Source organism: Rhinoderma darwinii, chromosome 11 (assembly GCF_050947455.1).
Source record: "Rhinoderma darwinii isolate aRhiDar2 chromosome 11, aRhiDar2.hap1, whole genome shotgun sequence".
NCBI lineage: Eukaryota > Metazoa > Chordata > Amphibia > Anura > Rhinodermatidae > Rhinoderma > Rhinoderma darwinii.
The window spans coordinates 82614886-82641781 of NC_134697.1; the positions used below are offsets into that span (position 1 = coordinate 82614886).

At 42.0% G+C, this 26896-nt stretch overlaps 1 protein-coding gene across 6 annotated transcripts in view; it reads right to left on the reverse strand.

Moving 5' to 3' along the window:
• Positions 1-6311: 6311 nt before the first annotated feature.
• Positions 6312-26896, reverse strand: part of ERLIN1 (ER lipid raft associated 1) — a 30557-nt gene continuing 9972 nt past the window's right edge. For all 6 annotated transcript variants that reach the window (XM_075841839.1, XM_075841841.1, XM_075841842.1 and 3 more), the window contains exons 2-12: positions 26345-26458; positions 26099-26180; positions 21735-21781; positions 21462-21523; positions 18035-18160; positions 17781-17858; positions 17641-17695; positions 15218-15309; positions 12820-12909; positions 11156-11235; positions 6312-8600 (exon numbers count right to left, since the gene is read on the reverse strand). In XM_075841839.1, coding sequence (XP_075697954.1) covers positions 8406-8600; positions 11156-11235; positions 12820-12909; positions 15218-15309; positions 17641-17695; positions 17781-17858; positions 18035-18160; positions 21462-21523; positions 21735-21781; positions 26099-26180; positions 26345-26458 — 1021 coding nt within the window. In that variant the 3' untranslated portion in view covers positions 6312-8405. The remainder of the gene's footprint in view (positions 8601-11155; positions 11236-12819; positions 12910-15217; positions 15310-17640; positions 17696-17780; positions 17859-18034; positions 18161-21461; positions 21524-21734; positions 21782-26098; positions 26181-26344; positions 26459-26896) is intronic.

Here is a 26896-nt window from a genome sequence, read left to right on the forward strand (position 1 = left end):
TATGTCGGATGAAGCAGCCGATTTTAGCCGACCATCTAATGTGTTTGGTGGTGTCCCGATTTTCCCCCACTGGAAGCTGTCGGGGCACAGGAGATAAGCCTACTCCAGCAGCAGCATTCTTTCTTCTCCCTGTTGACAATGCATGCACATTAGGCCGAGCCTGCAAATGTATGGGAGAGTAGGGAATAGCAGGTCGGCCGACAGATCTCTGAGACAGTCCAAGGCTCATGCAGCTGCAAATCTGTACTATGAAGCTCTATATCTCATGGGATAAAAAAATACCATATGCATCCATATTAGTCTGGGTATGTAAAATGTACAGTAGGACAGATAGATAGAGAGATATATATATATATATATATATATATATCACAAATCCATTATACGGTCATGTGTATGTGGCTTTACTCTTAGGCAAACTACATTCTCACAGTAATATTAATCGATGGGGGCGCTAGATCAGTCAAAATTGCAATGTATATTATCGCTGTGGAGCCCGGGATTACAACCTAAACTTTTTACACTTGTTAGAAGATCATGCCTGCTTATCAAATTGATTAATTTTGGCGCTACTATTAGGCCCAGTTCACACTGCGCTTTTGGGTGCTGAATTCGATGAGGAAACCACGTCGGAACCAGCACCAAAAAATGCTTTAAATCTCCCTCTATTGATTTCTTTGGAAGGTACAAGCTTTTTTTTATCTATTTTTTTTCCTGCGGTTTTGACCACTCCCAGGAAAAAAATAATAATAAAAAAAATAGCATCATGCCCTATTTTGGAGCAGTTTTCGGCTCAGAAAAAAAAAAAAAAAAAAGGGCCGTTGGATTAGAGGGTTTCTTGACGCAGCTATTGGCTAAAAACCTGCATTTGCTTAATGACCATAACCAACTAAATATAAAAATAAGAAAAAAATAAATAAAAAACAAGTGTCAAAAATGTCCAAAAAAAAGCATGAAGATTTTTTTGTGCATGTCAAAATACTGTGTGAATAGACTCTTAGTCGTCATAATTATGTGTAAAGTAAAGCGCTTTAGTACTAGAATTATGTGCACAAAGTGTGGCACCTAGTGGCTATATTAAGAACTGCAAGTTAAAAGTTACATTTAGATTTTTCTCTTATGAGAACATTTTATATTACATAATTAGGATAACATTATTGCTTCGGTTAGCAACAGTGGTGGAAAGCAAAAATTAGAAGTGATTGAGACTTCAACAAATCTCATCCCCACACTATGGAAAAATGCCACCGGAAAAAAATAAACGTTTCTTCAACCGAAGCATGTCAATTAACGCTGCGGAATCGCAGCTCTTCTGTTGCGGGTTTTCCCATTGAATTTAATGGGAAAACCCGCAACGTAGTGGTGTGTGTCACAACTATTCCGGCGCAGAAAAAAAAAAATTTTTATACACAGGCTGGGTTCACACACACCCTATTTACGGACGTAATTCGGGCGTTTTAACCTCAAATTAAGTCCGAAAATACGGCTCCAAAGCGTCGGCAAACATCTGCCCATTCATTTGAATGGGTCTTACGATGTTCTGTGCCGACGGTCATTCTTTTTTACGCGTTGCTGTCAAAAGACGGCGCGTAAAAAAGTCGCCCGCGTCAAAGAAGTGCCTGTCACTTCTTGGGACGTAATTGGAACAGTTTTCCATTGACTCCATAGAAAAACAGCTCCAATTACGTCCGTAATGGACGCAGCGAAAAACGCCTGCACATGCCATTACGTCTGAAATTCTGGAGCCGTTTTCTCCTGAAAACCGCTCCGTAATTTCAGCCGTAACGGAGGCTGCCGTGTGAACATACCCTTACTGAGAATTCCCTGCTTCTTCTCCAGTCCGGCCTCCTGGAATGACTTTTCATCCCATGTGATCGCTGCAGCGGTCACATGGCCTGCAACGTCGTCCCAGGAGACCAGACTGCGAGCAGAGAAGAGGGAGGGGGCAAGTTTGAACGTTTTATTATTTTTCCGGCACTGCTTAACGTAGCGGAAATTCAGCCATAAAAACGCACCACAATGTGGTGCGATTTTTCGGATGGCTATCCCTGCGGTGTTTTGCGCAGACACGCTGCGAAGCTTGACGCAGCATATCCACCCCGAACAAGTCGTGTGTGTGTTCCTACCCTAAAGCAGCTTAAAATAAAGCTCCACCTTGCAGTCACTTTAAACATTACAGTGGGGAATTTTACTTTGTTAACATAAGATCTGTTTGAGAAAGACTGGATATGCCATAACCTTTTGGTTGGTGAAGGTCTGACCTCCGGGACCCCACCCAATCCTGCAACTAAAAGGAACGCAGGTCCCTCGGCAGTAATCCTCCCCAGCGGAGATCCTGGACTGCAACAGAAATTGATTCAAGTGATTGCTGGGAAAACACACTTATTCCAATATTAATCATCAATAGTTATAAAGGTATTTTGTATGTACACAAGGTGTTGTGTTTAGAAATGTATACGGTATAGCGTGGAGTCAGAGGATGGAGTAGGCCTCACTGTGTTTGAGAGGGAGAGAGCGCGGAGAGGAGAGAGCGGAGAGCAGAGAGCGCGTAGAGAGAGCAGAGAGCGCGTAGAGAGAGCAGAGAGCGCGTAGAGAGAGCAGAGAGCGCGTAGAGAGCGCGTAGAGAGCGCGTAGAGAGCGCGTAGAGAGCGCGTAGAGAGCGCGTAGAGAGCGCGTAGAGAGCGCGTAGAGAGCGCGTAGAGAGCGCGTAGAGAGCGCGTAGAGAGCGCGTAGAGAGCGCGTAGAGAGCGCGTAGAGAGCGCGTAGAGAGCGCGTAGAGAGCGCGTAGAGAGCGCGTAGAGAGCGCGTAGAGAGCGCGTAGAGAGCGCGTAGAGAGCGCGTAGAGCGCGCGTAGAGCGCGCGTAGAGCGCGCGTAGAGCGCGCGTAGAGCGCGCGTAGAGCGCGCGTAGAGCGCGCGTAGAGAGCGCGTAGAGAGCGCGTAGAGAGCGCGTAGAGAGCGCGTAGAGAGCGCGTAGAGAGCGCGTAGAGAGCGCGTAGAGAGCGCGTAGAGAGCGCGTAGAGAGCGCGTAGAGAGCGCGTAGAGAGCGCGTAGAGAGCGCGTAGAGAGCGCGTAGAGAGCGCGTAGAGAGCGCGTAGAGAGCGCGTAGACAGTAGAGAGTGCGTAGAGAGTAGAGAGCGCGTAGAGAGAGAGTAGAGCGCGCGTAGAGAGAGTAGAGCGCGCGTAGAGAGCGCGTAGAGAGCGTAGAGAGTAGAGAGAGTAGAGAGCGCGTAGAGAGAGAGTAGAGAGCGCGTAGAGAGCGCGTAGAGAGCGCGTAGAGTAGAGAGCGCGTAGAGAGAGTAGAGAGCGCGTAGAGTAGAGAGCGCGTAGAGTAGAGAGCGCGTAGAGAGAGTAGAGCGCGCGTAGAGAGGAGAGAGTAGAGAGCACGCGGCCTTATATTTATTATTTACAGTCTTTTGAAAATAAAACCAAAGGGTTTGATAAAAACTTTCTATTAATTCACCCTCTTCCTGCGACAGACAAATCTTTTTCGAGTTAATTTGATTTCAATAACAAGAGTCCGCATTGGGTACCAAAATAATTACTTTATTTTCGAAGTCAAAAAGTAATTTTTGCATATAGAGACGTTATTGAAGGATATAAAATAGTGGCAGACTTTGGAAATGTGAGTGGTATCATTTCCATGACCGTTCAAGGGACGGTATTTGCAGCCAGCATATGATTGAAACACAAATGTTGCAGCACCAGAGTCATTATACTAAAATACCACGTAATAACAGAGTAGATAAGTCACAAGCGCATATATAGGAAATATTCATGATACAACGCAGCAAATAAAGGGTTATTTTCTCGGTGTTTAAGTAGCGTATTGCAAACACTATCCTTTGTCAAATCACTGGGATCCCCCACTACTTTAACGCTGGGTTAACGAGTCGCGGTCAAAATTTTTTTTTTTTTGGTTTGTCTTTTTTTTTCCCTGTGACCGCCACAATACTGAACATTTTAGCTTTGATTTTGCGAAAATCGTGGCAAAAAAAAAAAAAATAATTTTGCCCGCAACATGTAAATCCAGCCTTAGGCCGAATTCAGAAGACCGCTGTATACGTCTGTGCGACGGGCGCTAAAACAACAGCCATCACATAGACGCATGTATTTCAATGAGGCCGTTCTGTTTCAACAGACCGTGTGAAGGGTCCATTGAAACACAGAGCACGTCCTATTTTCTTCCGTTTTCACGGATCCCTCCATAGACTCAATAGGCCGTTTTTCATGTCAGAGAGGGCACTCGTTCCTGTGAATCTGAAAAACAAAACGTTTTCGGTTACAAAAACGGCTGAAAATCAGAGAACGTTTTCTCTTGAAACCAGCTCCGTCGTTTTTGATCTTGCGTGTGAACATACCCCAAGACCTAAGGGCTAGTTCACACTGTTTTTTGGCACTGCTTTTGATGTGGAAGCTGAACACCGTCTGAAATAGGTCTCCCATTGATTTCAATGAGAGGCAGATGAGTTTTTTCCCCGCGAGCAGGGAAAAAACAAAACACTCGCAGTAAAAATAAGCAACACGCGGTTCAATCTGACCTCCCATTGAAATCAATTGTGAGGCAGAGAAAGTGGTTTTCACTGCTTTTTTCCTGAAATTTTGTTGCCTGCAAAAAAAACTGTGAACATGGCAGTCAAAATATTTAATTTGATTACAAAAGGGATGTGAAAGTCTGATAAACTCATAACTCGTCCAGCATTATAATCAAAATACTTTAATGGGGCAGTAGCTTTGTCACATGAATAAGGGAACCCATACAGCAGTATCCAGAGCCACAAGGCTGCAGTATATGCCTTCTCGGTTGGCATATGTATGGAGCTATTCTCCAGAAGACTACTGTCATCCATATGGAGTTCGATTGACCATAAAACAATTTGTCTGGATTCGTAAGCAAATCGGAGATTAAAAAAATGCAATCAGAAGAACACGAAGGTGAAGTAGAGGCCCCCCCCCATGTACCTCTACGGAAGCCCTATTACATCTCCATACAAAACAGAGCCCTAATATAGCTGTGCGTGAGCCCTGAGAGGCGTTTTGACCGTTATAGGGGTTGTCTGGTTGTTCTTTAGCAGAGAACAGATGTATTTTGCCATCATCTTCAGTGGCTTCGTGAAGCATTTACACAGCGCATGATTAGTTCATTGGGTGGTCCCTATAATACATGGATGAGCCAAGTCCTCCAGCAGGAGAACCGCTCTCTGCAGAGACTCTCCGCGCTGGCCAATAGAGGCGAGTCCTGAAGAGAAGACTCCTCCCAATTACATCTATATACCCAGAGGGGTTTAAATAACCCCATCCATACGCTCCGACAATCCATTTAAAGGCAATAATAGTCTACATTTTGTACAAACAACCCAAACCTTTTTAAGGTCCTTTCACACCGGCTCATTTTGGCTGGTACAACGAACGTGTTGATCGGTGCACGTTTGCTCTTTTCACAAGGAGCTATGTATGGGGAATGATATTTGGGCTATTTCATACGATACAATCAGTCGATGAACGAGCGTTTGCCAGATAATTGGCCGATGTAAAAGGGGCCCTTAGTGTGACAAATCTGCACCAACAGTTTTATGTAGGCGACAACCCCCTTTTTTTCATCTTTTTTTTTTTTACAGTATTGAACAAAACAGGGCTATTCCTCCAGTGGTAGTAGTTCTTTTATCTGTGATCTAACACAATCCATCAAGACTTCTTGCACAGAATACAGTCCTGCACAAGCTATATTCTCTACCAATATATAACCCTCTGCAGATTCATTTAAATGATGTCGCTTACTTTTTAGTTTCCCTTTAAGATTTTCTTAGGAAACATTTACCAAGAAGTGAATGGGGCTCATGTATGAAAACGAGTGCAGACAAGAACGAGAGGCGTTGCCCATGGTAAACAACGTAACAGCTTTTATTTTCAGCTCCGCTATAAAAAATATAAGTTAAATCAGGAATGCCTGCACTAGTGAACATACAGGAGGCCTCATGAACACAACAATGTGCATTACGGAAACAGAACAAGCAATTCCAGTACCCTCCATTCCATAGATATGGCCCACTGTTGCATTGGTTAGCCAACAGGGCGTGAACTACCCTCAAGCTGATTGGTCAGCATCAGAGGTAAGGAAGCTAGCTCTGCCCTGTGGGCTAACTACAGCAAATTAGCATATAGGGAACCAAAAAAGTGGGCCATATCTATGGAACAGGAGGGTCTAGGTGAAAAAAAAAAAAAAACCAGCACTGAAATCTGGGACCTAGTGACAGGTCCTCTCCGATAAAATAAAGGTGGATCACGATGTAAGCTACAGCAAGAAAGTAATCCGGACAGTGATGAATATTTTTATTATATAATTCTAAATGGATTGGGACAAAAAGAAAAAAAAAAAAAACAGCATTTTGGGGACAGATACTCTAAAAATGTATGTCAAAAATTTCAAATCAATGATAAACTTCTATTGGAAAAAAAAAAATCCTAGAGGAAAATGTAAGATTTGGAATGCTCTTCCTTTTGGCAAGTGAAGATACCACATTGTATATACTTATTGAGAAGCTTAGAAATTATTCACCCAATATGTTAGTAACGCATAATATATATCATATTCACATACTGCGTTATGTAATGTAACGTGGCACCCCATTTAAATGAGCAGTAAAGGTTTCTGTATTTTACACTGTATAAAGAACAATACCCAAACCCAAAGACGACAAAATAAAACATTCAGTAAGAGGTTATTATACAAGCGGATGTTTACACGTAGCATTTCCATTGCGGTTTTTGCCACCTTTTTGTGAAAAAAGGACAGGAAAATATTGTCATTTTTACCAAAAAAATGCATGAACATATTGAAGAAAAAGCACCAAAAGTTTTGTTAAAGGACATGTAATGCTTTGCAGCAATTTTTTTTTTTTTTACTGTTCCATCTAAAATGTAAGTGAAGCTACTTCGTATAGGGCACTTTCACACTTGATTACTTTGCCTCAGTATTTGTAAGCTAAAACCAGCAGTGGAACATAAACATTGAAATACTATAACGGAGAGGTTTGTACCACTTTACACCCACTCCTGGTTTTGGCTTACAAATACGGATGCTAAACACTCAACAAAACACTGTGTGAAAAGGGCCTTAGGGAGACATGTGTTTCCATGGTAACAGACTACAAACACACCCTGTGAAGTCTGATCCTGCACTCACGCTTCTTGTCACCTGTCCCTTACTTTTTGCTAACTGTTCAAATGTATCCTTGCAAAAAGCAGGGAACGGATGGCATGAAATAGGACTGCAAGATCAGACTACACAGGGTTTGTTTGTAATCTGTTACCGTAGAGACACATCCCTCACACGTAGCATAAAAATGATGCCATGGAATAGACCATAATCTCTGCACGTGTTTCATGAAGATTTGGTTGCGGATATTGGTGCGTATTTCAGATCGGGCATGTCTAGAACCCGCTACAAATTTCTATGCAGTTTGTTAAAGCCCCATTCACTTACATTGTACTGTACTTTATTGCGGAAGGTCGGTGGGAAATCCGCAACAAATGTGTGAACCAAGCACAAGAGTTGTAGACCCAAAACAATAGGATACCTTTAATTAATACTATTTGCAAAGTTACTTTGCTTTAATTTTCGAGGCGTTGGAGCAATAACAAAAATTATGGTGAAGGTGGACCTTCCCTTCAGGCACAGGAGGCTGCCAAGTGATGACGGGACTGTATTATGTTGTAATATAAAGAGAACAAGTTAGAACCTAACTAGAAAAGAAGCTGTATAAGAGTTGACAACGTAAGACTTTGATAATGTTCCATGTAAAAAATGTTAGGCCAGTTTACTGCGGTTAGAAAAAGCTATTTATGGACTCTTTCTGGCAGGCATCGCATATAGAAGTCATTGGTTAAGACCTAGGATGGAGTCCCCGCACTCTTCAGGACCTACAATCCTTAAGTCACAGGATCTCTGAAGAGGTGAATGTCCTTGTAGTGCAACAATTTGCCTTTTTCTTACATTTCAACTACAAAAAGGTACAGATTTTGCCCTACGTATACAGGAAGGAGCTTTTCATAATCATTCTCTCGCTTGCCAAAAGATGTAATGCGTTTACGATCAAGAAACGGTGTTTGCTTAAAGTGCAGCTGCCTATTGAAACAGGACAACAGGTTTCGACATGCTGCCGCCTCTCCTACATCCAAAACCAAATATGCCAAAGTTTACGTCTCTTAACGGAAAAAAAACAAACTATTGGAAGCACAAATCAAAAAAATTTTTTTTTCAATAGGGTGGGAGGGGGGGGGGCATAGTGCGTGGCAGTCGATGCTTTGTAGTTGCTCTCCCGAGATCTCTTGTGCTTGTTTGGGATAAATCCCCGTAGCTTCTGCTTCGGGTCCACGAGGCTGTATTGAATATTCCTTTATGAGCCGCTCATACTTTCCTTCCTTTACTCTTGTGAGATTTACTTTGACCATCTGCTAGGCCCGCGTATTGCTGCAGGAGCGGCACCTCGGTAGACGAAGAATCCAAGAACATGCTTGGGATATCGTTTCCAAAGTAAATTTTGTTGTTTGCTGATATGGCTTGAAATTTCATCAGTTCAAGATATTCCGGTGTCAGCTTCAACTGTGGGAATAGTGGAACACAAATGAAATGAACAAACGTGCGCACACAAAACAAAAAGGGTAAGTGTCCCAACGGGAACTTATCTTTAGAAAATGACATTTAAATCAGGTTTGTTTTTTTATATAAATATGGCAACATTGGCTACTAGAATAGTCACAATAGGTAGACTTTTTCTTCTGTAGCTAACTTGTTAGCTTTGCTGTATAGACTGGAACAGAATTAGCAGTCATCTCATCATTAGGGGGTAGGAGACTTAATGAGGCCCAGATAAGGCGGGATAGGAACACTATACACACAGAATTCTCTGTATGCACCTCCCCGGTCACTCCCTGGTCTCTAGGGGGGGGGGGCGGCAATACTATCACTTTCTAGAATAGTAATTTCTTTGATATTTCTCCGATAATTCCTATAAATTGCAACTTCAATAAACACCCTGCTGTGCCATCTATATGGACAATACCGGAAGGGTGTGGTTCCAATATGGCTGCCACAGGGAAGTTTTTAAAGAAAAATATATAAAAAAAAAAACACAATTATTCTCTTGTACATACATCCAATTCATTTAAATAAACTTCTAGACTGGAGACGTGCCCTTAAAAAGTAAATTTGATTTTGTACATAAGTATTGCCAAAAAAGCTAAAAGGGTAACACATACTTGCAGCTTTTCGCATTGGAGTCATGCCAAGTAGTACAATGTCTAACAGTAGTGCCCCATAGTAGTTTCCAGCTGCAGGTTCCCCACTGTAACACCTATAACACATTATCCCCTGCCCGGATCACATTTTAGACCTACATTTAGCGTGTACGTTGGAAAAGTCAAAGTAGTGTCCTTTGGCAACCGTCAAAAGCATCCTTTAAAACGTATAAGTCACGAGCTTTTATGACATATCTGTTAAATGGATGGCATTATAGCCTATGGATGGCAGATGGGTTATACAGATGAGTAGAGTGGCATTAGTCACCCGGACTGAACACTAACTCAGTATAGTCAGACTTCAGTTCAGGGACCATCCGTTCGTGACGAAAAAAATAAAAAATAAAATTGCAGCAATGCTCTATTTTTGTCCATTTTCTACGCAGGCATGGCCCAAAAGAAGTCAGTCGATGGGGCTGTGTGAAAAATGGAGGCCGTCCGTTACGTTTTTCACAAACGGCTACCGGGGAGACACTTGAGAAGTGAAACCAGGAAGAGAAGCCACAGCAGCGTAGTCCTGATTTAAACCATTGTCAGAACTCAAAAATTCGCACAATGGTGTTTCTGCGGCCCTGTGACCAGTCCGGGTGAGTTTTCCGTGGGTTGGGACAATTGGGAACATTCAGGTTTTTTTACAGACGTGAAAAACGGATGGCACACTGATGCTACCCGGATGGAAAAAAAAAAAAAAGGAAATGGCAGAAAAAGGAAAAAAACAAAACAACTGATGGAAAATCAGCTTTTCACCGACCGAACTCTGACAAGTTTAACGCCACCCATCTGAATAATCCGTAAGAAACGTGAGAGCATTTTACAGGCCCAAAGCTGCAGTAATCTTGTGACTTCGTGACAAAATTTGCAATCCCGATTTCGCTCAAATTTCAGTGTTGTCACAGATATGGAGCGCATCCAAATCACCATTTCCAACCACAAACACCAGAATAGAACCGCCACTAATCATGAGACAGGTGGCGGACATTGTGTGGCTTCATTTCACAATCCACAGTAGTTTATCCAGAACACTGAAAGTTAGAGAACTAGAAATGGGAAATGACCACAGCAGCCGCAAGCTTTGGGACCATAACTTCAAAGAACTGATAAAGAACTTAATCAACTCTACCTGGTCCTCAACCAGCGAGGATACAACTTGTTAGGTGTGGAGACCCCCTGTCCCAAGTCTAGCTAGAGAAAGAGGACTTCACCAGTAGTCGGGAGAAGACTATGAACTTATGTATGCATGAGCTATGTAACCCCTTAACGACCCGGACAATTATCGGTTTTTCGTTTTCGTTTTTCCTCCCCGCTTTCCAAAAGTCATCCATTTTTTATTTTCAGGTGTTGCATTAATTAGAAGAAAAATCTATAGCGCTGCGCAGCAATCAGGTGGTATAACGCTGCATGCACAAAGGAGTTAAATTGTATGTTGGAGGGGAGATCCAAGGACCACAACCCCCGCTGAAGAGGATGGGTTGATGAAGGGTTAACCACCCTTTTTGGGGTGATCAAGAACTTAACTCTTCCTAAAATGTAACAGAGCTCACACTCTAACCGTCTCACAAAAAGAAATGAGGCGGTGAACTGCGGAGCCATTAATGCTAAAGAAACGGAAACCTGTTACTTAGTAGAGATGTAGAGGGGATGTCAAGTGAAATTGATCAGATTACTCCTGCCACCCCAAACCCTAGTGGAATAAAAACAAAAAAAAACAAATAGACAGCAAAAAAAAACAAAAAAAAAAAAAACACAAATTTACCTGGTCTTTCCACTGAAATTATAGAAATGTATGACTATAAAAACTGATATGAGTTATATAGACATGTCAGGAAATTGGTTTTGTATGTACACAAGTGTAATTCTCACCTTATTAGATTCGGCAAGCTTGTGAGCAGTATAATATTCAGCATCAGCTCTTCCTCTTTCCCTGGCAAGATAAGCGGTGTCTTGGGCGCAAAACAAAAATTGTAGTAAATAACTTCAAATCATTATGAAACTTAAGTCCAGCCCTTGATTATGTATATTTTTATTACTAAACATGACATAGTAGGCTTAAAAAAACCAAAAACAAAATAAAACAAAAAAGCACACGTCCATCAATTTGCGGTCCCTCAGCTTCATGTACTTCGGCTGCACCTTCCCTAACAATGGCGGCTTGTTACTGGATAGAATACAGGTTGGCTGGTAGGGTCGCACGGTGTTAACCATCCATAGAGACAAGAACTAGATTTGTGTGATTCCTTTTTTTATTGGTGAAGTAGAATACAGAGGCTTTTCAGCCAAAAGATTTACAGGCGGCAGCAGCAGCAGCGTAGTCACCGACTACCTCTCCCCCATATGACTACTGGAGGGGTTCTGGAGTTTGACAGTCATAGCGACATCTGCTTGCTTTAAGACACGAGTTATCGTACATTATGATTAATTTAGATAAATCAGTTAATCTTATGAAGTTAGAGAACCTTTCACCATGTAATAGGCAGGGCTGCACAGACCGCGTGTCCCTTTAAATTATATTCCTAGCCTCCTCCGTTATTTAGATATAGGTGCCGTTATATTTGGCGCCCAATATGTAAATAGCCCCCGTAAAGGTCAATGGGGCGTTCAAAAGCCGCTGTCCGTAGCGGATTGGACAGTGTCAGAGCGAAAAGTAACACGCCCCCATGCCATTTACAATAAAAGTATCACCCCATTGACAGTTCAGGGGGTTATTTACATATCAGGCGCCAAATATAACGGCTCCGATATCTAAAATAATGGAGGAGTATAGAAAAAAAAAAAAGAGTGACACAAAGTTTGTGCAGCAGGGCCTAATACACGCTGCACTCAGATGGGGAGGTGAAAAAGGTTCTCTGAGAATTTGCAGGGAACATAAGCAGTGAAGGATGTATACAGCCCTAATAGTGCAGAGCTCCATTATATAATATATATATATATACACACACACACACACACACACATACTGTGTATATAGCGATCAAGTAAAACCATGAAATAATATTTCTGCCTTCTGTAACAAGTGCCTGCTGTCTCGAAGAATAGCCAATAAAGGGCTGAAGGGATATTTCCATCTCAGACATTTATGCAATATCTATAGGTTGTGCCATAAATGTTTGATAGGATCGTGTCCCAGAGCAGAGACCCACACCTATCTCGAGAATGGGGGTCCCACGACCCGGTCTCTGCCTGGTGAGGGACCCGGTGGCTGGGATTACAGATACAGCCGAGTTGGGCTGTTTCTGTAATCCTGGCCATCTTGCCATTGAGTGCTGCCTGTAATACGGTGGCCGGCGGGGATAGGGTCGAGGGACCCCCATTCTAGAGATGGATGCGGCTCTCAAAGATTGGGCCTGTACGAGGCAAGTGTTCACTTAGACTGCTGAACGATGAAAGCGTTAATAGCATCACAATGTTACGTGCATCCTTTACACATGTATCGTGGGACGCCAGATACACTTTACATACATCGAAGACCTGCTCATTTAAAAATCAAAAGGCATCACAAACATGAATTAAAGAGTAACCGGACTGACCTTCAATCTCAGAAATCCTCTTCTCCGTTTCTTTCTCCATTACTTTCTGTTGGAACTGGATTTTGGCCACTTGCGCAACTTTTTCTGCCTCTGCCAAGAAACAATGTCGTGTGAATTGTGCCGTCACCCAGTAGTAAACAGATGCTTGTCGAATAGCACCAGTGAAGCTGCTCAGATGGTGAACAGTGCAAGCAAAGAAGTAACCTGAAGATCCATCATCTGGACAAAGGCCGGGCTGACACATTCAACACGTACTTTCCCTCAGTGCTCATTGATGATCTGCCAGTGCCAGATATTGAGGGGGACAGTAAAAAGTTTTTTTTACCCAATATTACCTGCTTAACACAAGAAAGTACAGCTGCGCCTGAGCAAATTAAAGCCCCTGGCCCAGACGGCATTCATCCACAGGTAATAAGGGAATGGAGGTCAGTAGTGGACAGACCATTGTATCTCATCTTCCTAGACTCTTGATCAGCTTGGGAGAAAGATGCCTTAGAGGTGGCCTTATAACATGTATATGTGTGGTCAATATAAAGGATTAGCACATAATCTGTTCTTTCCAAGGACTCTACAAAGGACCAGAGGACATTGATTGCATGCGGAAGAAAGACGTTTCAGACAAACTCAGGAAAGGGTTCTTTACAGTTAGAGTAGTCAAACTATGAAATGCCCTACCCCAAGAAGTTGTAATAGAAGATACTACGTCCGGATTAAAAAAAAAAAAAAAAAAAAAAGCTAGATTATTATTTACTAACTAATCAAGCAATGAATGATGGGTAATTGATTGAGAAAGGTTAACCCCTTAGTGACCAGCCTATTTTAGGCCCTAATGACCAAGCTATTTTATTAGTTTTTCTATAGTCTCATTCAAAGAGCAATAACTTTTTTTCTTTTTCAGTTGACATAGCTGTATGAGGACTTGTTTTTTGCGGGATTAGTTGTACTTTTTAATGGCACCATTTTAGGGTACATTTTTTTATTAACTTTTATTAAATTTTGGGGGGGGGGGGGGGATTAGAATAAAAACCTGAAATTCTATGCGTTTTAAAATTTACGCAGTTCACTGTGCGGCGTAAATAACACGTTACCTTTACTCTATGGGTCGGTACGATTACGGCGATACCACATATGTAGAGGTTTTTTTTATGTTTTACGACTTTTGCACAATAGAAACCCTTTTGAACTAAAATTGTTTTTGCATCGTCGCTTTACAAATTTTTTAATTTTTCCGTCAATGTAGTGCTTTTTTTGGGCTTGTTTTTTTTGCGGGACGAGACGTAGTTTTGATTGGTACTGTTTTGGGGTGTATGGGACTTATTGATACATTTTTATATTGACTTATTTGGGGGGCAATGGAAAAAAATAGCAACTTCGCCATTGTTTTTTGCGGTTTTTATTATGGTGTTCACCTTACGGTTTAAATTACATATTAACTTAATTAATGGAGTCATTACGGACGCAGCGATACCATATATGTGTACTTTTATTTTTTTTACACTTTTACTAAATAAAACCATTTTATGGGGAAAAAAAGTTTTTTTTTTACTGTCCTTTTTATTAATAATCTTTATTTCACATTACTTATTTTATTAGTCCCACTAGGGGACTTTACTACGCGATCTTAAGATCGCTGCTAGAATGCTTTGGTATAGTTCGTATACCAGAGAATTATTGCCTGTCAGTGTAAATCTAAATCCGGCACGTCCTAATAGGCATATGTCCAGGGCAGACCTGGGGGCTTTTATCAAGCCCCCGGCTGCCATGACACCCCATTGGAGACCCGCGATTGCATTTGTGGGCCGCCGATGGATGAGAGGGAGCGCACTCCCTCTGTAAACAAGTTAAATGTGCTATTGACGGCGAGATTTAACGTGTTAAACGGCTGCGAACTAAATAAACTTTGATCGCGGCCGTTGGAGCAGGAGCCTGGCTGCCATGATACAGCAGAGCCCTGGCTCCAACCTGTGCGGGGCTTAGACTGGCGACGGCCTAGCCTAAAGCCCCTTAGTGACTCCCGCGAAAAGGCGTATTGGTGGACAACCAAGGGGTTACACATTATGAACCCGTTTTTTTTTAAACCTATGTAACTATATCATCAGTGTCAAACCCAATGCTGCAAGCATCCAAGAACGGGTACACCTCCCAAATGTCAAAACGTCTACCGCAGTGAGCTTGTGTGGTGTTCTGGAAAACATATTACATGATCATACGGCATCCGCTGATTTCAGTTACATTTTATTTTTTAATTATACGGTCACTGAATTTTACAGCAGTTCACCTAATAGAGCAAAGATGACAACACTAAAAAGCATGGCAGACTACATAGACACTGTACCATGGTCGTGTTTGAGAAAATTATTATAGACTGAAGGATCTTATTTTACAGGCTTAGAATTACCTATTACAGCTTTTTTCCTCTCCGTCTCGGCTTCTTTCTCTACTACCTTTTGTCTCTGTGCAGCTATCAAAAGCTTGGTCTTCTCACCCTCCCTAGGAAAGAACATATCGAAGTCACATTTTATATACATATCGGAGCCAAGAAGAGCCTCCTTCAGCACACTCCCCATTACATGGTTTTATTTTTTTGGGGAGGGAATATACTTTATATTGGTTGTCTATACAACAGCTGTAAAAAAAAAAAAAAAAAAAGTGGCAAGTACTGTCCAATTTTTTTTTTACCAGACAGCCTATGCCACGCATACTGTAAACCACAGTACTATACACTAATATACAGAAAATACATGCAATTGTGAAGTGAATGTATAAAAAAAAATTATATATTCAAATTACTGTTGTAAAAAAAAAATATATATATATTTTTTTTTTTTTTACATGTTGGTGTTTTATTACTTTGTAACCATAAATATTTCAGGATTGTGAGCACACACACAACAGGCATGTCCTCTTTTGTGTATCTCACTTTTCAGCTTAGCTGTGTAGGCCCAGTTCCCATCTGCATCAGGGGGTTCGGTTAGGCACCTCCGTCGCAGATCCGGCAGGGTTTACCGGAGACAATAGCCCAGCATGCTGCGCTATTGTGTCCAGTAAGATCACGGAAAACCCGACGGAACCTATTAAAGAAAATGGGTTCCAGCGGCAACCGGCGGCGTCCCTTGTGCAACGGAACCGTTGGTTCAGTTATTCCCTTGATCTGCTTCTCTGGTGGTGCAGAACAGAACAGCACGATGCAGATGTGAACGTAGCCTCATTTTGATAATGGGCTGGTGATTTAAGGACTAATGATTGGTCTATTGTACTGCTGGAGTACTAGAGAAGGCAGGATAGCAGCACTACACACACAAATCAGGCGTTGCATGCGTCTCTCCTGCTACCCTCTGCTCTCAGAGAGGGGCTGTACTAAATATCTTTCTGGAGACCGTATCAAGGTCCTTTTACACGGGCCAACGATTGGGCAAACAAACGCTCACGATCATGGCCTTGTAGACAGGGCAGCGATCAGCAATGAGCGAACACTCATTTGTCAGTTGATCGGCTCCTTTTTGTGGCCAAACACGAGTCGCTTGTTGCAAACCGAGGATGTGCTGCCGACAAAACGCAAAATGTATGGAGATGAAGGATTGTGAGCACACACACAACAGGCATGTCCTCTTTTGTGTATCTCACTTTTCAGCTTAGCTGTGTAGGCCCAGTTCCCATCTGCATCAGGGGGTTCGGTTAGGCACCTCCGTCGCAGATCCGGCAGGGTTTACCGGAGACAATAGCCCAGCATGCTGCGCTATTGTGTCCAGTAAGATCACGGAAAACCCGACGGAACCTATTAAAGAAAATGGGTTCCAGCGGCAACCGGCGGCGTCCCTTGTGCAACGGAACCGTTGGTTCAGTTATTCCCTTGATCTGCTTCTCTGGTGGTGCAGAACAGAACAGCACGATGCAGATGTGAACGTAGCCTCATTTTGATAATGGGCTGGTGATTTAAGGACTAATGATTGGTCTATTGTACTGCTGGAGTACTAGAGAAGGCAGGATAGCAGCACTACACACACAAATCAGGCGTTGCATGCGTCTCTCCTGCTACCCTCTGCTCTCAGAGAGGGGCTGTACTAAATATCTTTCTGGAGACCGTATCAAGGTCCTTTTACACGGGCCAACGATTGGGCAAACAAACGCTCACGATCATGGCCTTGTAGACAGGGCAGCGATCAGCAATGAGCGAACACTCATTTGTCAGTTGATCGGCTCCTTTTTGTGGCCAAACACGAGTCGCTTGTTGCAAACCGAGGATGTGCTGCCGACAAAACGCAAAATGTATGGAGATGAAGGATTGTGTAAACGTTCATTCGCCTCCATACATGCCGATCATTGCTCAAATGGAGAAAACCGATGGCGATCGACACACTGTTATCTTAATCAGCGCTAGTCACCGGGAGAAAATCTGCCCGTGTGTAACCGTTACAACTGAAACAAATCTGTTTTATGGACGGACATATAAAATCGTGTTTGGGCCTGTTCAAATCACCGCAACGGAAAGTGAAACCACAGCTTCCGTTTCAGTCACCATTGATATCAATATCGACGGAAACATCGCTAGTGGTTTCCGTTCTAACGACGGAATCAATAGCGGAGTTGATTGCGCTATTGATTCAGTGGGAAAACCGGATACCTGCCGGAATGGTGACGAACGGAAACCATTTGCCATGTTTCCGCCATCATTGATATCAGTGGTGACTGAAACAGAAGCTGTGGTTTCACTTTTACTTTCCGTTGCGGGGTTCACCCGACGGAAACCTCAGACGGAACCCCGGAACGGAAAGCGAACGGTGATGTGAACAGGCCCTTACATATTTCGGACTCGTCGCTTACATTAGTTCAAAGTTTCTTCGAATAGCTTCTGGAATTTTTGGCTTTGTAACACGCACTGCCTTGAGAGAAATAAGGGTTAGTATTGATGTCCACCAAATAGTGATACTAGATAGTCATTAGAAGGTCTTATAAACCAGAACTTGCTTGTATTGTGAGTCCAGGGGCCATGAAATTGAGTTCTTTCTGAAGTGACAGTTTCAGGTTCTCATCTATCTGATCTGCAGAGACATTAGAAAACGTGAATGTAGAAAAACAATAGCAGGTTATAAAGTATTAGCCAAAGCATCTGGTTTTTTTTAAGCAAAAATAATGTAATTAGTTTTTCGTTGTTAATATTCATTTTCCGAGACAAACGTTCTTTTTCGGACCAATGGGCCATGATTGCGTAACTCACCGAAAAACTCAATGTACACTTCCTGCAATGTGTGTGAACTGCAGAACTGATTCAGTTCATGGTGGATCTTGTTGAAGATTAAAGTCTTGTCATAATCTGCTGTGTAGTTTCTTACGACATCATATACTGGGGGGAAAAAAAAAAAACGTTTTTGTAAAAGTCTGATTACGAGACAGAAAAGGCACTGTTGACACTTCACTGCACCGATATCAAGGGTCTCAATCCTTGTTCCGCTAGGCACCAGCCTAAAGCTCCCCCCACGTTGTATCGCTTTTTTATGCAAAAAAAATAAATCAATGTTCAATTACTTATAAAAGGCAAGCAAAATACAGCGATCATGGCCCCAGGGGGGGGGATAAAAAAAATAAAAATAAAGACTCCTCAAGATTGTGGAATCTGCACATACAAAGAAAAAAAAATTATGTCAAGCACAATCCAATGAGTCACAAGTGGTTGAACGCATTTGCCTCTGATTTATTTACATGTCTTTTTGTTCTGGCGTAAAAAAAAACCTTCTCGCTGCAGCCATTTTTTCATTTTATAGTTTCTAAAAAGTTTTTATAGTTTCTAAAAAGTGTCTGTAACGTGTATACACATCGATTAGCCATAACATTATAACCACCGACGAGCGAACAACATTGATTATTTCTTTACAATGGTACCGGTCAAGGGGTTGGAAATACTTGGCATCAAGTGAATAGTCCATTTAATAAAGGAGGGTTTATGATTTAATAATATCAATGATGATAATATTAACGACGATTAACCAGTCAAGACTAGGCTGCCGTGAAGGGGCATGTTGGCGGTCACTAAGTCCTGTACGGGTGTCCCTTGCAGGCTGAAGCGGGTGCTTGGCTGTCTAGTGACATCTAGGATCCTGCTCTAACGGTCATGACTGAAGCTTACTTAGATCGTGACCGTTTAAGACAAGACAATTAGTAGTTGTAGGGGATTCTATAATCAGGAAGACGGATAGAATAATTTGTCGCCAAGACCGCCTCAACCAAATGGTTTGCGCTCTCCCTAGTGCCAGGGTTCGGCATGTGGTGGAACGGGTGGATAAATTACTGGGAGGGGCTGGTGATGATACAGCTGTTGTGGTTCAGGTGGGAACCAACGACAGAATAAATGGTAGGTGGAGGAGCCTTAAGAATAATTTTAAAGAACTAGGCTACAAGCTGAAGGGAAGGACCTCCAAGGTTGTATTCTCAGGAATACTGCCTGTGCCATGCGCATCCCAGGAAAGACAGCGGGAACTCAGGGAGTTAAATGCATGGCTTAAGTCTTGGTGTAGAGGGGAAGGCTATGGGTTCCTAGAGCCCTGGGCTGACTTTTCATTGGGGTACAAACTGTATTCTGCAGATGATTTGCACCTAAATGGAAGGGGGTCCGCTGTGCTGGGGGAGAGAATTCTAGCTGGGGTGACGGAGTATTTAATTATGGTATTGCACCTGTCGAGGAGCAAAGTGGTATCCAAGAACGATTTCTAAAAAGCTGAAATTCTAGCACCAACACATACCGCCAGGACCATCCTAAAGGACTATTACATCTAAATAATAACAAATCCAGATCACAGAGAAAAAGTTCTCTCAAAACGTACACAAAAGTCTACTCTTGCGCCTATAATAAAAATATCTGCACATAGGTGCTTTGTTTATTCATCCAACATACCCGCAGGAAGCATGCTAGAAAAAAAAAAAATGACCTTTGTCCTTGGGCGTTAAAGAGCTGATGCAAGTTGGGCAAAGTACACATATTTGGTATAGTTATAAACTAGGAAGTGAGATTATTTTGATTATATATGCAATATACTGTGTATGGTAACACATTATCAATTCATTTATAACTATGGATTTAAAAAAAACTCTGGTGGAAAATTGTATTATATCAATAGACAGTGATTATGACCCTACACATGGTGATAAAGAAAAATCATCATTAGAGCTAATAATCAATTGCCAATATTATAGGATTATGAGATATATATATATATATATATATATATATATATACACACATACATACACACACACACATAGCCTCTGAAATATATTTTATATAATCTTACTAGCTAAGGTTTGTCCTCAAACATTATTCTATTATCAGACTGCTGGCCTCCTTACCAGGCCTTCAAGGCTGTTCTGATGGAAGACTGCCAAGTTTACTGGAGACAGACATGATATTCTAGACAAACTTATACTTGCTAGTTAAAGGATGTGTTATTAGTACGCAATTCTTATGAGACCACTAACTTGTAAGGCCATTCCTTGATGGCAGTTAGCCTAAAAAAAAAGACCTATAAAAGGCTAATCTAAAAACCAATCTTTAGATCTTCTGTCTAACTCGAGAGGATCTCCATGGTCATGTTTTTCTTAATTCTCTTTGAAACTTTTAATCGTAACGTTTCAATTAATTTCACCGTGAGACAAGAGAATTTGTTCAAGATCTCCTTATCACAGAACTGTAGGTACTACCTTGTTAATTTTACTTAAATCAAAACCTTTCATTCCTTCCTTCCGTTGCGTCACATAACGCTATATGACCCCCTGTGCTTTACTATTCTTTCTGTACCAGCCATGGGTCACCATCTGCCTGCGTGACCCACTTCCTGCAGCCTAAAAATGGGTGTTATTCGCTGCACGATGGAGCACGTCAGAGATAGAGAAAAACGGTCCAAGAATAGCTGCCGATCGTGGAATTCAAGGACGACCGATAATAGTAACCACTACTTAAAATATGAAAAAATTTCAGTTTTTAATAAGACTAATCAGTTTATGATTTATTGAGCTAAAAAAAAAAAAAAAAGTGAGTGCTTGTAGCTTCCCCGTACCTATATGGAGCCTTTACCTTCAAAGCTCAGCCACTTGTGCTGCAGACCTCTCCTTCCTCCAAGTATTTTTTCCATCGTCTGCCGTGTTAGGTTATGTGCACACGACAACGCCAAGTACGTCTGAAATTATGGAGCTGTTTTCAGGCGAAAACAGTTCCTGAATTTCAGACGTTTTTTACAAGTGCACGCGTTTTTCGCGGCGTCCATTACGGACGTAATTGGACCTGTTTTTCAATGGAGTCAATGAAAAACGGCTCCAATTACGTTCCAAGAAGTGTCCTGCATTTCTTTAAGGCGGGCGTAATTTTACAGGTCGTCGGCACAGAACATCATAAGACACAGAAAATAGGTTGTGTACACATACCCTAACAGATACAGTGGAACTATCTATCTCTCTATCAGCAAGGATTAAGTAAAATGGAAGGGTCTTCTGCCTCATATTAAAATGAACCGAGTGTGCCATCTACAAGTCAATGAAGCTAAGAAACAAGGAGCACTGTTTTTTTTTTTAGATTAGGGAGTATTTCTGTGAATTCCTGGAGGTACGCTTTAACCTTACACAAACAAAAAACATACCACAGACAAGGCAGTACTGACCTGCAGAAGGAGTCAACATGTTAACAACTTCAATCCGGTCAAAGTAAATCATTACACCCCCACTGGAACGAAGAAAAGAAAAAGACACAGTAAATTAAAGGAAAAAAAAAAAAAAGGAGCGCGAGACACCGAAAGTAAGAAAGGAGAATAAATAAATATATAATACACATAATCCGCGGGCATTACAATTTTTTTCATTAGACGGCGTGGACATAAATTACTGTTTGACGTCTGCAAGGTGTAAGTATAACTTTGTAAGGTACATGCACATACCTGGTACCACACGGTACATTTTTCACCTCATCAGTTTGTAAAGTTGTCTAAAAACAAACAAAAACGTCATAAGTGCACATCCTGAAATCGGTACATATTGTAGATATTCATCTCCTTAACCCAACCAAGGATCCACAGCAGAAGAACTAGGTATTTGACAACTAAAACTACGAGCTATAAATGTACTCTGGTCATTTGTACTCCTTATAACCTGGGCATAGACCTAGCTCATGCCTAGACTAATATAAACCCTGTGCCACACCAGCGGGCACCACATTCATGTATTTGGGAACAAAGGTAAAAGCATTTTGACGTGTTGTTTTTTTTAATGTAGATACATTGATGCAGACTTCATTCCTGTCCGCAGTAAACAGTTGATCTATCCCCTGAGCTCGCACCGTCTACAGTGCTGATCCAACAGTCAAAAGGAGACGTTTATTTTAGAGAGAACTTCCCGATATGCCGGCCAAGTGTTACATTGCTGTTAACTTTTAGGGCAAAGGTTACCTATGTAGCGAACAGGTATTTGTAGCTAAACAGTCACCATTGCGGTGCACCTCCTCCACCTATGATCCGGATAAACAGCTGCCGGCAGTCTTCCTATTACACTGTATACTGCTTCTGTAAGTCAACCTCAGGCTCCAAAATAGAAAGAGGGTAAAATGTTTGCTCCTGTAACCACAGAGTATTAACCGTTTATTGTTACGCTTGAGTTTGGAAGCAGGAAATGTGACACCGGTTTATTATTGGAATTGCTCCCATCATAGGTGGAGGCAAAGCAATAATATTAACAACCGGCTTTAAGCCCTCGATCGCCCACCGTTTGCTGACGGCAGGCGGTTCTACAGTGACGTCTTTCGGATTTGCTTTTGAAAATGCTTGCGAGCGCTCATTCTCTGAGGAGAGGTTACCAACAGCTCCTGTACTTCGAGAAGCCTAGAGAATACAGCTGGGATCGAAGGAAACACGGACCCCAGTTGTTTAACCCTTTGATCGCTGCGGTCCTGACAACAGTATGATCATAAGGGACTCCCCTGTTAGATCGTGTCATGGGAGACACTGACGTGATCGGAGACTAGGGGAAACCACTGCAGTCAGCTCTGGGGTACTAGAAAGGCCCCCAGAGCTGTCTGTTCAGTAGGCCTGCTGTTAGGACACAGTGCTGCCCTAACAGCAGCTTTTATCATAGTGACACCGTGTAATATATACAGGCGTATGCGAATACACAAGTAAAAAAAAGTTAATAACATTTAAAAAAAAATGAAAATAAATAAATAAATCAAAAATAAAATCATTATTTAGAATAAAATATAATTTGCTGCCCATACATTACATAAAAACAAAAAAACCTACAAATTTTAGGTATCTACATAATCATAAAAACCAGAAGAATTAATTTAGCAGGGAATTTAGCACGATATCAGAATGGAATAAATTAAAAAAAACAAAAAACAGAATGGAATAACAGAAAACGGCACAGGAAAAAACACATTTCTCCTGCATAAAACAAGGCCTTATACAGCTACGTCAATGAAAAAATAAAAAAAATAAAGTTATGGCTGAGAGGCAAAAACAAAAAAACTCAGCTGGTCATTAATGATTAGGTCTGAAAAGGCCTTAAAGGGTTACATTTGTGCTGCAGCCCTGAACACTTTGCTGGTGGAATAGACATGGTGTATGCAGCGGCCTGCTTTCTGTCAATGTGCTGTTCATAGAGAATGTCTGTACATACAAGAATTCTGGAAAGCTACAGCAGACTGTTCAATGACCCCAGACAGGCCAGCTCTGTCACGTAGCGCAACATCTCAAAATATAAAGACTGTCACAAGTTTAAGCATCAGGTATACAGTTTATTCTGCTTTCAGCTGTAAATTGCATGTCTATATCTATGAAGCACACACTAGTCCTATCTGTGGTGCAGTTATCTGCGGCGGACATGTGGCTTCGTTTTCTGAGTAGATAGGCTCGTATACTATAGCCAGCAGTGTGATCTTTAAACCAAAAAGGTATCCCCTAGACCAAAGGCGTTGCGCGCGCACATAGATATATATATATATATCTATCACCCCTATGGGCAACTGTGTCATGTGATCTTAGTCTGATCACCAAAACACACCATGATCTCATGCGTAGACAGGAGGTCCAGTCTGACTTCCTGTGAACCATCCGTCCTGGATGCTCTGAGACCCCTCCCCACACTCCTTATTCCCCTGTATGTCCTGTCCCCCCATTCATATAGTGCCACTGAAGAGATTATTTCTTCCCTATTTAAGGGAGCAGGAGTGCAGTGATATAATAGGCGAGTCCATACAATGATTAGCTATAAACCTCTCCTGACTCACAATGCCGGTCTATACTATCTGTAAGTGCTGTGTGCAGAGTCCAGTGTATTTATAGGAGATACAGCTTGACACTGCTCTCCTCATCTCTTACACGCATGATGCAGACATAGAAAAACCCAAGCAGGGGAGACAGGCTGAAGTTGCATCACATAGGAATACACAGACTCTGCAGTGACATAGTACAGAGGTTCTATGTCACTGCTGATCTTTCACTTATTGCACAGAGCAAGCAGTGTGATGGGACGCCGCCCCCCTTTCCTCTGAAAAGCCATAAGGATCATGGGAAATGTAAACTGCATTAGGGTATGTTCACACGCAAACTCAAAAAAAAGTCTCAAAATACGGAGGTTTTCAAGGGAAAATAGCTCCTGATTTTCAGAAGTTGTTTTTTTTTAAGCCACTCGCAATTTTCATTGCGTTTTTCGCGGCCGTTTTTTTTAGCTTTTATCGATCGAGTCAATGAAAAATGGCTCCAAAAACGGGCCAAGAAGTTACCTGCACTTCTTTTTCGCGGCCGTTTTTTTACGCGTAAAAAACGCTCCGTCGGAACAGAACGCCGTTTTCCCATTGAAATCAACGGGCAGATGTTTGGAGGCGTTCTGCTTACGATTTTTCAGCCGTTTACTGCCCGAAAAAAGGCCGAAAATAGACAACCTATAAATGGCACATCACCTAAAACAGGTATACACAAGAGCCTTCACATTATTCTTTAATAATAGACTATGAAGAACTGAATAGGCGAAAAAAAAATTACAAAAAAAATTGCAGCTCGACCTGCTACGCTGTTTCAATAACGCCCATTCACTTCTATAAGGCTGGGTTCACACAACCTATTTTCAGGCGTAATGGAGGCGTTTTACGCCTCGAATTACGCCTTAAAAGACGGCTCCAATAAGTCAGCAAAAATCTGCCCATTACTTTCAATGGGTTTGCCGATGTACTGTGCTGACGACCTGTAATTTTACACGTCGCTGTCAAAAGACGGCGCGTAAAATAACAGCCTCGGCTACGAAGTGCAGGACACTTCTTGGGACGTTTTCTTATAGACTATTGAAAACAGCTCTGAAAATGGCCCAAAAATCGCGCGAAAAACGTGAGTTGCTCAAAAAACATCTGAAAATCAGGTGCCGTTTTCCGTTGAAAACAGCTCCATATATTCAGACGTTTTTGGTTCAGTGTGTGAATATACCCTAAGGCTGGGTTCACACGACCACATTAACGTCCGTAATGGACGGACGTATTTCGGACGGAAGTCCCGGACCGAACTCAGTGCAGGGAGCCGGGCACCTAGCATCATAGTTATGTACGATGCTAGGAGTCCCTGCCTCTCCGTGGAACTACTGTCCCGTACTAAAAACATGATTACAGTACGGGACAGTTGTCCTGCAGAGAGGCAGGGACTCCTAGCGTCGTACATAACTATGATGCTAGGAGCCCGGCTCCCTGCACCGAGTTCGGTCCGGGACTTCCGGCCTAAATACGTCCGTCCATTACGGACGTTAATGTGCTCGTGTGAACCCAGCCTAAGAGTTACAGAAAAAACATAGCATATCCTGTGGAATTGCCATAAACATCCAAGATGGGAAAACCCCTTTAATTACCCCACTCTCTGCTGACCTTGACCCAGTCAACACAGCAAAGCTGACAAGTGAGATATAGAAAACAGCAAGTGTCAGCTTATTGCATGTGCTCTGGGGGACAATGTGAAAACTAATATTTAAAGGCTATGGACACCTTTGGGGTGAAAAGGATTCTGCAATATCTATACCCTATGAAATGGGGCACTTTTTACTAAACAAATAAAAGTAAAATTACAGTTTGTTTTTCTTAATGAAAAAGTAAAAGATTCCGAAGGAACCCATAGAATAGCCTTTAAAGATTATTTTACGTGAATAGTGACATAAAAATAAGACCAATATAAAAAAAAAAAACATCTATATTAAATACCCAGTTCAAATAATATCATTTCACAGCGATACATTTCCTGTAACACCTGTGTGTACAAACATAGGGCCCACTTACCTGTACTGATCGAAAAGATGTGATGAAAGGGACCATGATATGAAAACCAGGTCCACTGGGGCTACTTAGCAGCGCTCCACCTCTAAAAAAGAGAAATAGAAACTTAAAACTGGTATAAGTAAAGAAGTAAAAAATACATAATAAATAAAAGGGAAGTATGAAAGCCTGGTTATGTGTTTCCTCTCTGTTGCATGAAGTACTCAGGGGTCAGGCGTGTAATGTTTGTTTTTAATGTGTATTATTTACCTGTAATACACAGCCAGGTGACCTTCTTCCACTTTATGTATGGACGAATGTAAGATCAGGGCAACTAGGACAGTCACCACACCAACCACCACTCCCAGCTGAGCCATAGTCATTCTGAATACGAAACAGAAGTAAAGTTATGTAATAGCGGTGTATGGAGATTTAGGTTGCAAACGATTACACTCTACTTTCAGTCTAAGGATCAGTTCAGACTGTTTGTTTTTTTGCAGATTTTGACGTGGAAACCGCCTCAGAATCTGTGCCAAAACGACGCCCCAAATTTCCCTCCATTGCTTTCAATAGGTGGTAGACGGAGAAAACCCCCCCCCCCCCCCCAAAAAAAAAAAAATGCAGCGTGCCCGTGTCATATGCCTCATGAAATCAATGGAAGACAGAAATGAAGATGCCGGTCGTTTGGAGCGTTTTTGGACGCACCTTTTGACCAAAAGACGCTCTTGGTTATTGCAATTGCTTAAAGCGTCTCTGTCACCACATTATAAGTGGCCTATATTGTACATGATGTGATCGGCGCTGTAATGTAGATTACAGCAG